This window comes from Anguilla rostrata, chromosome 6 (genome assembly GCF_018555375.3).
Source record: "Anguilla rostrata isolate EN2019 chromosome 6, ASM1855537v3, whole genome shotgun sequence".
NCBI classification, from domain to species: domain Eukaryota; kingdom Metazoa; phylum Chordata; class Actinopteri; order Anguilliformes; family Anguillidae; genus Anguilla; species Anguilla rostrata.
The window spans coordinates 441,690-456,547 of NC_057938.1; the positions used below are offsets into that span (position 1 = coordinate 441,690).

At 45.2% G+C, this 14,858-nt stretch overlaps 2 protein-coding genes across 2 annotated transcripts; both read right to left on the reverse strand.

The window, feature by feature from the left end:
- Positions 1-2,097: 2,097 nt before the first annotated feature.
- Positions 2,098-8,064, reverse strand: LOC135258106 (E3 ubiquitin-protein ligase TRIM35-like). Its single transcript, XM_064341358.1, has 7 exons — positions 6,743-8,064; positions 5,798-5,893; positions 5,482-5,712; positions 4,764-4,786; positions 4,270-4,388; positions 3,257-3,831; positions 2,098-3,006 (listed from the first exon to the last, which is right to left on the reverse strand). The coding sequence occupies exons 1-6, from the start codon at positions 7,145-7,147 to the stop codon at positions 3,284-3,286; spliced, it is 1,422 nt and encodes a 473-aa protein (XP_064197428.1). The 5' UTR covers positions 7,148-8,064; the 3' UTR covers positions 2,098-3,006; positions 3,257-3,283.
- A 3,431-nt stretch (positions 8,065-11,495) lies between these two features.
- Positions 11,496-14,346, reverse strand: LOC135257794 (zinc-binding protein A33-like). Its single transcript, XM_064340920.1, has 4 exons — positions 14,149-14,346; positions 13,469-13,491; positions 12,982-13,090; positions 11,496-12,587 (listed from the first exon to the last, which is right to left on the reverse strand). Exons 1-4 carry the CDS (start codon positions 14,344-14,346, stop codon positions 12,018-12,020), a joined length of 900 nt encoding a protein of 299 aa, XP_064196990.1. The 3' UTR covers positions 11,496-12,017.
- Between the last annotated feature and the right edge of the window lie 512 nt (positions 14,347-14,858).

Here is a 14,858-nt window from a genome sequence, read left to right on the forward strand (position 1 = left end):
CCCCCACCCAAACACCTCACCACCCCCACCTTAATGCCTAACTGAACCTGCCCCCACCCAAACACCTCACCACCCCTACCCTAACACCTCACCACCCCCACCTTAATGCCTAACTGAACCTGCCCTCACCCAAACACCTCACCACCCCTACCCAAACACCTCACCAACCCCATCTTAATGCCTAACTGAACCTGCCCCCACCCTAACACCTCACCGCCCCCACCTTAATGACTAACTGAACCTGCCCCCACCCAAACACCTCATCACCCCCACCTAACACCTCACCACCCCCACCTTAATGCCTAACTGAACCTGCCCCCACCCTAACACCTTTGGAACAGTGGGGCTGGGAAAATGTGAGCTTTGAGCAGACTACCTGACACAGGTCAGCCTGACGATGACAATTATGATTATTGTTATCATTATCATCTTCATTATCATGATTTATTTTATTGTTCTGTTTGCTGCACTTTTCCCTGTTAGAGTCCTGGTGTAAGTCCACACACATGTTGAAAGACGGGAGAGGAAAGGCCAAACCCTCATTTAAATGCAAACAGCAGGATATCACGTGTTTGCTGTTTGGGGGTTCAGAAGGATATCACGTGCTTGCTGTTTGGGGGTTCAGAAGGATATCACTTGCTTGCTGTTTGGGGGTTCAGCAGGATATCACAAGCTTACTGTTTGGGGGTTCAGAAGGATATCACGTGTTTGCTGTTTGGGGGTTCAGAAGGATTTCACGTGCTTACTGTTTGGGGGTTCAGCAGGATATCACGAGCTTACTGTTTAGGGGTTCAGGCCTGTGTTCTGCTCTTGTTGCTCTGTGTCTTGCTCTTTTCTTGCTACTCTGTAAAGCCTCTTTGTGACATTTTTCTGTAAAATGTGCTATACAAATAAAATGTATTTGATTTGACATCACTGATCACATTCCCACAGCACATAAACCAATCAGAGCAGCTCAATAGCACTTAATCACATTCCCACAGCACATGAAGTTAAATGTGTTAAATGTGTCTGGTGTCTGTCTCTACCCTGGATCAAAGATCGCTTCAGTTTTTTGGAATACAGAAACACATTTTGCAACACATTAAAAACAATAATCTGTGATTTCAGTAGTTTGATGAAGAACCTGCACAAGTCATTGCACAATGTTCTGACCTCTAATTCTACAATGAGCTGCAAGTTGTGTATCTTTGAATATTGAAAAATATTAAAATATCTGAAAATAAAAACACAGTATAAAATGGCATATAAAATATGTATATATACAAAACCACACACATGCACACACACACATGCACCCATACATGTACTGTATACTCATGCACACACACACACCCACACATGTACTGTATACACTGTATACTCATGCACACACACACACACACACACACACCCACCCATACATGTACTGTATACACTGTATACTTATGCACACACACACACACACACACATACTGTATACACTGTATACTCATGCACACACACACACACACACACACACACCCATACATGTACTGTATACACTGTATACTTATGCACACACACACACACACGTACTGTATACACTGTATACTTATGCACACACACACACACACACACACGTACTGTATACACTGTATACTCATGCACACACACACACACACACGTACTGTATACACTGTATACTCATGCACACACACACACACACACACACACACACGTACTGTAGACACTGTATACTCATGCACACACACACACACACACACACATATACACAAACACATATACACACTTATACAGTATATATACAAATACTCCATATAAACACATACACACGTATGTACACGTATACCAACACATTCACACACACACCTATACACATACACACACACACACATACAAACAGATACACACACACACACACATACAAACAGATACACACACACACACACACACATACAAACAGATACACACAACATCAACTGGCAGCAGCAGGCTTTATATAAAAAACACATAGCATTTCTGTACTACTTACAAACAGACTCTGAACGTAACTTACAAACACAAACTCTGTGTACTACCTACTGTGTGAAATACCAAAACAAAATAAACGGATCATCGCCACCAACATCCTGAAAACTATTCTCTCTCAGGTCCAGGTTTTCTGCTGATTTGAAAGTTAGTGAGGAGCTCTCTCACCTGCTATAACACAAATGCCCATGTTTACAAACAAGCTACCCACAATACAGACACATCAGCTCCAGACAGACAGACAGACTGCATACAGAGATACACACTGACAGACAGACAGACAAACAGCATACAGACAGACAGACAGACTGCATACAGAGATACACACTAACAGACACACGGAGGGACGGACAGACACATGGACAGACAGATAGACAGACAGACAAACTGCACACAGAAAGACAGGCACACGGATGGACGGACAGACAGACAGACAGACTGCATACAGACAGACTGCATGCAGAGATACACACAGACAGACAGACAGACAGACAGACAGACAGTATACACACTCAGCCAGACAGACAGACTGCATACACTGATACAGACAGACAGATGGACAGACAGACTGCATGCAGAGATACACACAGACAGACTGTACACACACTCAGACAGACAGACAGACAGACTGCATATGTTGATGAGTTACAGAAGTTTATTTGTGCAGTGTTTCATAAGTACAGCAGGACCTCTTGCCTGATGATGTTCTATCATGTTGCTCAGTAACCATGCAGTGCTGGTCCATGATGCAGGTAAGCAGTGAAAAGCTCTGATCTCCCTGCAGTGCTCTGAGACTCTGTACTTTCCTCTGTACTCAGGGGGTACTGTGCTGCAGGTACGACCAATCAGCTCAACACACAATTAAATGCTTTACTCACTAAATTAACATTATGAGACTATGTCAAAGAAACAACACACTTATCATTAAATAAACATTTCTTTACTAGATTAATATCTGAATGCCAATACTGTCTGCAAACACAGAATCATTTAGATCTGGGGCCTCATTTATAAAAATGCTTTTAGATACTTGAACTTAGTCTTAAGATCATTTCCAATGCTGTGCTTATGTTCGATTCATAAAAGATACTGAGCATAAAAAACCTTGCTTATGCAGGTTCTAAGAAGCCCATTTGTAACTTACGCACTTATGACTATAAATCTCATATTAACTTAAAATTGACATTTCTTTACTCGATTAATATCTGAATGCCAATACTGTCTGCAAACACAAAATCATTTAGACCTGCTCTTTACCCACAATCCCTCAGTGCTATTCCACTGTTACAGACACCTTCAGTGGACAGATCTGCAAATGTGAGCCTTTTGCTTCATGACCAAATAATGGAAAGACTTTCTGAGAGAATAAAAAATTTAAAGTAGAGAGAGTGGTGTTGGTACTGGGGTCAGAGAGTGACACCTCCCCCCTGCTCAAGTCCAGCTGCACTCTGACCCTCTGGGGTTCCCTCTGCACAGTGAGAGCTGTACATGGGAAGATCAAAGCACTGTCTCTGTCAAAGAATCCACGAAGCGATAAAATCAGATCTAACCGACTAAGTGGACTTTTTCTTGACTGCACAACCCCTTTCCTGCTTTCGGACTCTTTAATAACTCCCAAAATCCAGTTCTCACCCCCCACTTCTACATCCCAGCAGTGCCTCCCTGAGCTGAATCCCTCAGATCCCAACACATAAAAACTTGTATCAAATCTCTCTGGATTATCAGGAACCTGCTGTCTCTCATCACTGCGTCTCACACCGGTCAGATCCTCAGACAGGGAGAGGAGGGGATGTGCTGTGTTTGGGTTCAGAGTCACAGGAGCTGAAGGGACAGAGAATGAAACGTCAGCACTGATCTGCACGAAGAGAAACCGTCAGACACAATGGGCTCCTAATGATATAAACTGGGTTTCACTAAAACAACCATTATAGTCTCAGATACATGTGTGAGAGAAGCATCAGAACTAATAGGAAACAATATTATTAAAGTCACACATTGTAAAATCCCTGTAAGAGGGAGCAAAACCTGTCAGTGTTTGTGTAGCTCCTGTCCTTCCCCTTAAATACAGTATCACTCTTAAAGCAGCATTTTATTATCAGCATCAGTGAGATTAAGGACTGGTGCTCAGTCTCTTCAATCCAGGGCTCTTACACAGACAGGACCAATATGACTCTGACTGGCTTTATCAGCTGGTGGAAAGGATGCTGAAGATTCCCCCTGTACAGTGACAATGTTGAGCTCCCTGTCCCCAGTACTCACTGTATTGAACAGTCCCCAGCATCTTCTCCCACACTCTGTACTTCAGATTGCCCAGGTGCTTGGCCACATCAATCAGCGCTCCTGAGACCTTCTCTGGATCCGCCAGTGTGCACTGGGCTCTGCAATAATATTCAGGAGTCACTTGTGCTGTGGGCGTGGCCTCATTACCATAGAAGATTATCAGCAGCAGCATCAGATCTTCATTCTATAAGAAAATGGCTCCATCCCTCCCAGCGTTCTGCCACACAGCCCCACTGGCTGCCAGATATGAAGCAGCCCGACCCCACTGAGGGACACACACTCACAGGAGGAGGGGGCGTGTTTTTATATTAGAGGGGAAATATTAAATTCATCATATTAATATTTTAAAGCAGCAGTAATTATCATAGAGAGAGAGGCTTTTCAAACACATTCCACATCATTGATAGATCACCATAGAGCCAATAAAATACTCCTGATATTTAACCTGATGAGACACAATGGAGTTTGCTTACCTGCCTTCTGTGTCCTTGTAGCTCTGAAATAAGGAGAGTGAATTATTACCACTGTAGCCAATACTCAGTCCATTAAAACTGAAACCGCAGTAATATATGACTGTATGGTACTGAACATGGCTTCCGTATGACTTATGACATAGAAAACTAAATGTGTTGCTTCACCATGGTTGTATATGTGTATAATGTGATGTAGAATGATGATAAACTTGGAGAAAAACACTACCTGCAAACCGGAGAATATAATTGTACTGCTTGACAACGCTTCATAGAGATTTGATGATATTTGCAAGTTTACATGAATCAGTGGTTCAGGGCAGAGGTGCACAAACCCAAGTTTGGGTCGTGGGAGATATCTATTGGGTCGTGACATCATTATGAATTCCCAGGATTTACACCAATCAGGGCAGTCCCACGGCGTTCTCACAGGAAGTCCTTCATTTCAATGGAGAGAGAGGCGACCCATGGAACTCCTACTGCTCTCTGCCAGACTGCTTACAGTAACTGCCCCTGATGCTCTGGCTTGGCTGCAAGTTCCTGTTCATGCCAGCGGTGCATGAACTATTGGTCAGTCAGCCAAACGTAGGTCATGGGGATATCTATTTGTTTGTGGTATCTTGTACCTTACAGCAACTGCAATTAGGGCTGCATGAAAAATTTATTAGTATTTATTCATGTTTTCATGTGCTTGTCAAAATAAATTCTGAACAGGTCTTACCTGCAGGAATGAGACATCTTCAGCTCCCAGCTCCTGTTCTATGGCTCTGATTTGTTCTGAAAGGGATGATATCTCTTCTGTCATCTTCTCAATCTTCTCCTTCATCATCCGACTCTTCTGCTCCTCTTCCTGCTTCAGTGCAGCGATACTGGCTGCCTCTTCATCTTTTAGGAACTGCTGAAGTTTTCCAAACTCCATCTTTATCTGCCTCTCTGTGTGCTGGGCCTGGCTCTGGAATAAACATTATTCACCATCATTTCAGCACAATCCAGAGCTGCATTTTCAACACTGTGATTTAAAGGCCTCAGTACAGTACCTTGATGTGCTCTGCTGTTTGATCACAGACTAGTTTCACTGCATTAAAGGCTTTTAGCTTCTCCTGCAGTGGAGCCAGTGCAGGCCTGAGTTTCTCCTGGAAAGAAATGACAGAGTCCACACTTTACTGAGAAAGCAGACCAACAGTAAACTTAACTACCTACACAAACAGCACAAGAGCCCCTGCTCAGACAGAGGGGAGCCAGAATGGAGACTCAGGCCACAGCTTGTGTAAAAACAATGTGTTCACTGAGACACATATCACTGCATTTTCTCTATGACACAGACATACCAGGTAAACTGGCATGACTGTAGCAAATTACAACACAAATATTCAGTTTTTACTGGCAAAATTCAATTTACAAACATTTTAAAATGAGAATGTCGCATGTTTAATGTGCTGTATCCTTAGAGTTACATTTGACACACTAACAGTAATCTGCCCTCTAAGGCTACATTGTGTCAGACATATACATCTGAGCCATGAACTTTGACCCCTACTGTCCCATGTTGAGCATTGCTCCCTAACACAGCTCTGAGAATGTCTCCACACTCCTGCCCCTCCCTCCCGCTCTCTGTCAGTCATGTGACACGTAGTCAAACTGTGGTCAGGCCTGAGGACTAAAATGGCTACTTTTGCAGATCATAACCCTTTGAAAATGCTGTAACTACTTCATCAGAAATTCAAAATCATGAAAAAGTTATTTATCTTCAATATGAACTATTTTTCTGACATAAAAGGTTTTTCATGATTTCAGTTCAGCTGTTTAATAAACTTTGCCAAATACTCTGTAAATGACAGCGCCCCAAAACCTAAATATTCTAAATAATAATGTTCAATCACAAGAAATTTACAAATGAATTGGAAAAGCATGAACAATTAATACCGATTACAAGTATGAAATATGAGATAATTTAAGTGTAAATTCAGTTATAAATCAGTTACCTTATACTCCTCTGCAGCCTCCTGAACTGGTCGCACTGTGTGCTTTGCATGTTTTTTTGAAGTTTGGCAGACAAAGCAGACGGGTATTTCATCCTCCAAACAGAAGAGTTTTAGTTTCTCACTGTGCAGACTGCAGAGCACTTCGGATCCTGCTTTAGCTCTCTGACTTCTCTCCTTTAAGAACGCCTCACAGATATTCCTCAGAGACAGGTTAAGGGGAGGTTTATCCTTCGAAGATCTTCTCCTGCACACTGGGCACTCCCGAGATCCCTTCTGCTCCCAGTTCTTCTGCAGACAGGCCTTACAGAAGCTGTGACTGCAACTCAGGACAACAGGATCCCTGAAGATTTCAAAGCAAACAGGACAGGAGAGCTCCTCTTCCAGGGGAGAAGATCCTGATGCCATTCTGTCCCAGTCTGTTCTGAGCTCAGTAATGACTTCAGCTAAACCTGCAGTTTAGTTTCACTTTCACTTACTGCTGTCAGAACAAACTGCAAGTCATAGTACTGTTTCTAATTTCGGCCCAAATCTCTGCTCTTCCCCGTCGGAAACTGTTCACCTAGTGGTAATCATGCGCAACTACAGTTGATCTGAAAATGATATACAGGAAAGGTGAATAAAAACACTCCTTGTTTTCAGCCGAGTTCTGTTCGTGTGTCTGTAGTCACTTTGACGAATACACACACAATTACTAACATCTGATTGATCCTCTCCACCAAGAACATGGCAGACTAACACTCCCCCCCCCACCCCCACCCCCATCAAGCTGGCACCCTCCTGGTCCAGATGTTCCAACCGCTCTGGACTGTGGACTCCAGAAAGTGAGGAACGGTGACTCTGACACACTGGTCAGGTGACCTGTGTGCTGAATGGCCTGTTCTCCTCAGTATGTATTCTTATGTTCTTATGTTTTAGATGAGCTAAATGGCCCGTTCTTGTTGATGCGTTTTAATGTTTTTAAATTAAAAGCCACGCTATGTGTGTTGCGGTTGTTTTGATGTGTGTGCACTATAGTGTTGTATCCCCCCAGAGCCAGGAATAAAGTTTTGTTTGGCCGCCAGGCTGAGCCAGAAAATGGAAGGCCGCTACCTGACTGCCACGGAGTGTGGCACAGTGGGTAAGGAACTGTGCTTGTAACCGAAAGGTCGCAGGTTCGATTGCCGGGTAAGGACACTGCCGTTGTACCCTTGAGCAAGGTACTTAACCTGCATTGCTTCAGTATATATCCAGCTGTATAAATGGATACAATGTAAAATGCTATGTAAAAGTTGTGTAAGTCGCTCTGGATAAGAGCGTCTGCTAAATGCCTGTAATGTAATGTAATTAGCACTACAGGACAGGAAACCCCATCCATCACTGAAACTACAACCTGTATCAACTTTTAGATTGAGGGCCGACAATAAAAAGAAAAAAAATGAAGTCTGAATAGCAAAAGTTTTAATTTTTTAGAGGTTTCTTTTAAGTCTTTGCGCTTCCTACTCAAACAAATTCAAGGCTTCAGACTTCAGGGATTTGCAACACAAATTCGTAAACACAAAAAACACAAATAATGAACTCCAAATAAATGTAGCACAATTCAATTCAGGAGTCCATGCAAAAGGTACGTTTCTCAAGAGGGAAAAAAAAGAGAAAAATCTCAATAATAAATTGTTTTTAAAGTCCATTCAGATAGCGGGATTCACAATCCCCAAACATGCACCAAGCCGACAATGTAATTCACATTATGCTGAATCCAGCACATACAATAACCACAAATTCAAACAAAAAATAAAAGAGAATTCACTCTGCAAGAGTGCGATTAACCAGCCGCAAGAAGATAGAGGTTAGAGAGATAAGGAACAGATATTTAAAAGTTAGGCCGAAAAAAACAAACAATTCCTCTTCAAATCTAAAAATCCTTTCTGCCCAAACAATCCATCTACAAAAATACTAAACAAGCCGATTGCCAAAAAAGAGAGTTCATGGAGCTCCACAGCCATATATACGATTTAAAAAAATAATCGCTCAAACCGTTACGAAGCTTGTGATTCCATCCGGAATTGACACTGTCGAATGAAGATGCAGGTTTTGTGTAGACTGTTTTTAAGCACAGAGCTGAATGCAAGAAATCTCTCTTTCTCACTCAACTCTCGTCTCTCTCTGGTTTGGGGTCTTGCTCTTCTGATTCCACGCAAGCTTTAAATTTAATGACACGCCCCTCATCAGGTGCATCGCCGCATTTAAAGAGACAGTGCGCTATTTCACTACAGCACACACTCAAATAATACTCTATGAAGGGGTGGGTCCCAGTAAATGTATTTGCTCACTACATGGATTAGGGGTTCACACTGTTTAGGAAGCCCTGCCCTGTACCAGCTGAATAAGAGCTGGGGTCAGTGCTACCTGGGTGATGGGTGGGGCAGGGTTAGGGTTACCTGAGAGATGGGTGTAGCAGGGATAGGGGTTACCTGAGAGATGGGTTGGGCAGGGTTAGGGGTTACCTGAGAGATGGGTGTAGCAGGGATAGGGGTTACCTGAGAGATGGGTGGGGCAGGGTTAGGGTTACCTGAGAGATGGGTGGGGCAGGGTTATGGTTACCTGAGTGATGGGTGGGGCAGGGTTAGGGGTTACCTGAGAGATGGGTGGGGCAGGGTTAGGGTTACCTGAGAGATGGGTGGGGCAGGGTTAGGGTTACCTGAGTGATGGGTGGGGCAGGGTAAGGGTTACCTGAGAGATGGGTGGGGCAGGGTTAGGGTTACCTGAGAGATGGGTGGGGCAGGGTTAGGGTTACCTGAGTGATGGGTGGGGCAGGGTTAGGGTTACCTGAGAGATGGGTTGGGCAGGGTTAGGGTTACCTGAGAGATGGGTGGGGCAGGGTTAGGGTTACCTGAGAGATGGGTTGGGCAGGGTTAGGGTTACCTGAGAGATGGGTGGGGCAGGGTTAGGGTTACCCGAGTGATGGGTGGGGCAGGGTTAGGGTTACCTGAGTGATGGGTGGGGCAGGGTAAGGGTTACCTGAGAGATGGGTGGGGCAGGGTTAGGGTTACCTGAGAGATGGGTGTGGCAGGGTTAGGGTTACCTGAGTGATGGGTGGGCAGGGTTAGGGTTACCTGAGAGATGGGTTGGGCAGGGTTAGGGTTACCTGAGAGATGGGTGGGGCAGGGTTAGGGTTACCTGAGAGATGGGTTGGGCAGGGTTAGGGTTACCTGAGAGATGGGTTGGGCAGGGTTAGGGTTACCCGAGTGATGGGTGGGGCAGGGTTAGGGTTACCTGAGAGATGGGTTGGGCAGGGTTAGGGTTACCTGAGTGATGGGTGGGGCAGGGTTAGGGTTACCTGAGTGATGGGTGTGGCAGGGTTAGGGTTACCTGAGAGATGGGTGGGGCAGGGTTAGAGTTACCTGAGAGATGGGTGGGGCAGGGTTAGGGTTACCTGAGTGATGGGTGGGGCAGGGTTAGGGTTACCTGAGAGATGGGTGGGGCAGGGTTAGGGTTACCTGAGAGATGGGTTGGGCAGGGTTAGGGTTACCTGAGAGATGGGTTGGGCAGGGTTAGGGTTACCCGAGTGATGGGTGGGGCAGGGTTAGGGTTACCTGAGAGATGGGTGGGGCAGGGTTAGCGTTACCCAAGTGATGGGTGTGGCAGGAAGGGTTTGGTGAGAGTAAATTCAATTAACAAATTAATGTGAGGATCAATTCTGCCCTGCCCCACACCACACAAACCACACCTCCATACAGGTGAATTTATGCCACCAGTGCCTGCAGGTATAATAACAAGCAGATAATCTCTCTTTTCAAATGTCACAATTTCTACCCTGCATGTACAGAGGGGATAATCTCTCTCTACAGACTGCACCATTCCCAGCCTGTCTGTGTACAGTGGGATAATCTCTCTCTACAGACTGCATCACCCCCCCCCCCCCGCCTGTGTACAGCGGGATAATCTCTCTCTACAGACTGCATCACCCCCCCCCCCCCGCCTGTGTACAGTGGGATAATCTCTCTCTACAGACTGCATCACCCCCCCCCCCCCGCCTGTGGACAGAGGGGCTAAGGCAGGCATAAGGGCAGGATGATTTCATCCCTCTGCATAGGAAACACAGCCACTGGCCCAAGGACCTCAAAACGCAATCCCTCTCCTCAGTACGTCATACCCTCATCCCCTCAGTGACCCCCTCAGTGACCCTCAGTGACCCACAGCTCTCTCCCCTGTGACCCCTCAGTGACCCAACAGCTCTCTCCCTGTGACCCTCAGCCCACCCACCTCAGTGACCCCACAGCTCTCTCCCCTGTGACCCCTCAGTGACCCAACAGCTCTCTCCCCTGTGACCCCTCAGTGACCCCTCAGTGACCCCTCAGCTTTCTCCCGTGACCCCTCAGTGACCCCTCAGCTCTCTCCCCTGTGACCCCTCAGTGACCCCTCAGCTCTCTCCCCTGTGACCCCTCAGTGACCCCTCACAAATCCCTGAGGTACCCAGCAGCCTCTCTGTCTGCACTAGGCATCGGAGACACCATTCTGAGTAATGTCAGGGTCGAGTCACTGACTGCCAACACTGTGACATGTCATCCAGAAGCCAAAGCCTCAGACGTAAAAGCCAACCTGAAGCTCCGGAAAAAACACAAGTTCTCCGAAAGGAACTCCTTGAGGTCATCTTCGTTAGTTCACTTCCTGTTAGGGGAAGTGATGAACCTCGCTTCCTGTTGTAGACACAGACAGACAAACAAATTGTATATGTCTCACAGACAGACTGTTAGACAGACAGACAGACTATATACACAGACAGCCAAATAGACAGACAGGCAGACAGACTGCACACTGTGATCCAGACAGACAGACAGACTGCATGCAGAGATACACGCAGACAGACAGACAGATTGTACACATACTCAGACAGACGGACAGACAGACTGCATATGTTTATGAGGTACAGCAGTTTATTTGTGCAGTGTTTCATAAGTACAGCAGGACCTCTTATCTGATGATGTTCTATCATGTTGCTCAGTAACCATGCAGTGCTGGTCCATGATGCAGGTAAGCAGTGAAAAGCTCTGATCTCCCTGCAGTGCTCTGAGACTCAGTCTCTCCTCTGTACTCAGGGTACTGTGCTGCAGGTATGACCAATCAGCTCAACATGCAATGAAATGCTTTACTCCCTAAATTAACATTATGGGATTATGTCAAAGAAGCAACACGCTTATCATGAAATATACATTTCATTACTAGATTAATATCTGAATGCCAATACTGTCTGCAAACACAGAATCATTGAGACCTGATCTTTACCCACAATCCCTCAGTGCTATTTCACTGTAACAGACACCTTCAGTGGACAGATCTGCAAATGTGAACCTCTTACATTATGAGCAAATAATGGAAAGACTCTCTCAGTGAAGGAGTGTTTAAATGTGTAGAGAGGAGTGTTGTCACTGGGGTCAGAGAATGACACCTCCCCCCTGTCCCAGTCCAGCTGCACTCTGACCCTCTGGAGTTTCCCCTGGACAGAGAGGAGTGTAGTTGGGGAGGTCATGGTTTTGTATTTCCCCTTGTAGTGATATATACACCACACTCCTTTTCTTGGGATCAGATTCACAGCCCCTTTCCTGCTGATGGACTCTTCAGCCACACCCACCCACCAGTTCTCATCACCTCCCACATCTACATCCCAGCAGTGTCTCCCTGAGCTGAATCCCTCAGAGCCCAGCACACAACATCGCCTATCAAATCTCTCTGGATTATCAGGAACCTGCTGATTCTCACCACTGTATCTCACACTGGTCAGATCCTCAGAGAGTGAGAGGAGGGAATGCGCTGTGTTGGGGTCCAGAGTCACAGGAGCTGAAGGGACAGAGAATGAGACGTCAGCACTGATCTGCACAAAGGGAAACCGTCAGATACAATGGGCTCCTTATGATGTAAAGTGGGTTTCACTAAAACAACCATTATAGTCTCAGATACATGTGTGAGAGAAGCATCAGAACTAAATCTCACATTGTATAATGCCTATAAGAGGGAGCAAAGCCTGTCAGTGTTTGTGTAGCTCCTGTCCTTTCCTTAAAATATAGTATCACTCATAAAGCAGCATTTTATTATGAGCATCAGTGACATTAAGGACTGGTTTTCAGTCTCATCACTCCAGGGCCCTTACACAGGCAGGACCAATATGACTCTGACTGGCTTTATCAGCTTGTGGAGAGGATGCTGAAGAGTCCCCCTGTACAGTGACAATGTGGAGCTCCCTGCCCCCAGTACTCACTGTATTGAACAGTCCCCAGCATCTTCTCCCACACTCTGTACTTCAGATTGCCCAGGTGCTTGGCCACATCAATCAGCGCTCCTGAGACCTTCTCTGGATCCGCCAGTGTGCACTGGGCTCTGCAATAATATTCAGGAGTCATTTGTGCTGTGGGTGTGGCTTCATTACCATAGAAGACTATCAGCAGCAACATCAGATATTCATTCTATAAGGAAATGGCTCCATCCCTCCCAGCGTTCTGCCACACAACCCCACTGGCTGCCAGATATGAAGCAGCCCGACCCAACTGAGGGACACACTCACACAGGAGGGGGGGAAGGGGTGTTTTTATATTAGAGGGGAAATATTAAATTCATCATATTAATATTTTAAAGCAGCAGTAATTATCATAGAGAGAGAGGCTTTTCAAACACATTCCACATCACTGATAGATCACCATAGAGCTAATAAAATACTCCTGATATTTAACCTGATGAGACACAATGGAGTTTGCTTACCTGCCTTCTGTGTCCTTGTAGCTCTGAAATAAGGAGAGTTAATTATTACCACTGTAGCCAATACTCAGTCCATTAAAACTGTTACCACAGTAATGACATAGAAAACTAAATGTGTTGCTTCACCATAGTTGTTTATGTGTATAATGTGATGTAGAATGATGATAAACTTGTATTTTGGAGAAAAACACTACCTGCAAACCGGAGAATATAATTGTACTGCTTGACAACGCTTCATAGAGATTTCATGATATTTGCAAGTTTACATGAATCGGTGGTTCAGGGCAGAGGTGCACAAACCCAAGTTTGGGTCGTGGGAGATATCTATTGGGTCGTGACATCATTATGAGTTCCCCGGCTTTACACCAATCAGGGCAGTCCCACGGCATTCTCACAGGAAGTCCTTCATTTCAATGGAGAGAGAGGCGACCCACGGAACTCCTACTGCTCTCTGCCAGACTGCTTACAGTAACTGCCCCTGACACTCTGGCTTGGCTGCAAGTTCCTGTTTATGCCAGCAGTGCATGAACTATTGGTCAGTCAGCCAAATGTAGGTCACAGGGATATCTATTTGTTTGTGGTATCATGTACCATACAGCAACTGCAATTAGGGCTGCATGAAAAACTTATTAGCATTCATTAATATTTTCATGTGTTTGTCAAAAATTCAGAACAGGTCTTACCTGCAGGAATGAGATGTCTTCAGCTCCCAGCTCCTGTTCTATGGCTCTGATTTGTTCTGAAAGGGATGATATCTCTTCTGTCATCTTCTCAATCTTCTCCTTCATCATCTGACTCGTCTGCTCCTCTTCCACCCTCAGTGCAGTGATCCTGGCTGCCTCTTCATCTTTTAGGAACTGCTGAAGTTTTCCAAACTCCATCTTTATCTGTCTCTCTGTGTGCTGGGCCTGGCTCTGGAATAAACATAATTCACCATCATTTCAGCACAGTCCAGTGCTGCATTTTCAACACTGTGATTTAAAGGCTTCAGTACAGTACCTTCATGTGCTCTGCTGTTTGATCACAGACTAGTTTCACTGCATTAAAGGCTTTAAGCTTCTCCTGCAGTGGAGCCAGTGCAGTCCTGAGTTTCTCCTGGAAAGAAATGACAGAGTCCACACTTTACTGAGAAAACCGACCAACAGTAAACTTCACTACCTACACAAACAGCACAAGAGCCCCTGTTCAGGCAGAGGGGAGCCAGAATGGAGACTCAAGGCCACAGCTTGTGTAAAAACAATGTGTTCACTGAGACACATATCACTGCATTTTCTCTATGACACGGACATACCAGGTAAACTGGCATGTAGCAAATTACAACACAAATATTCAGTTTTTACTGGCAAAATTCAGTTTACAAACATTTTAAAATGAGAATGCCGCATGTTTAATG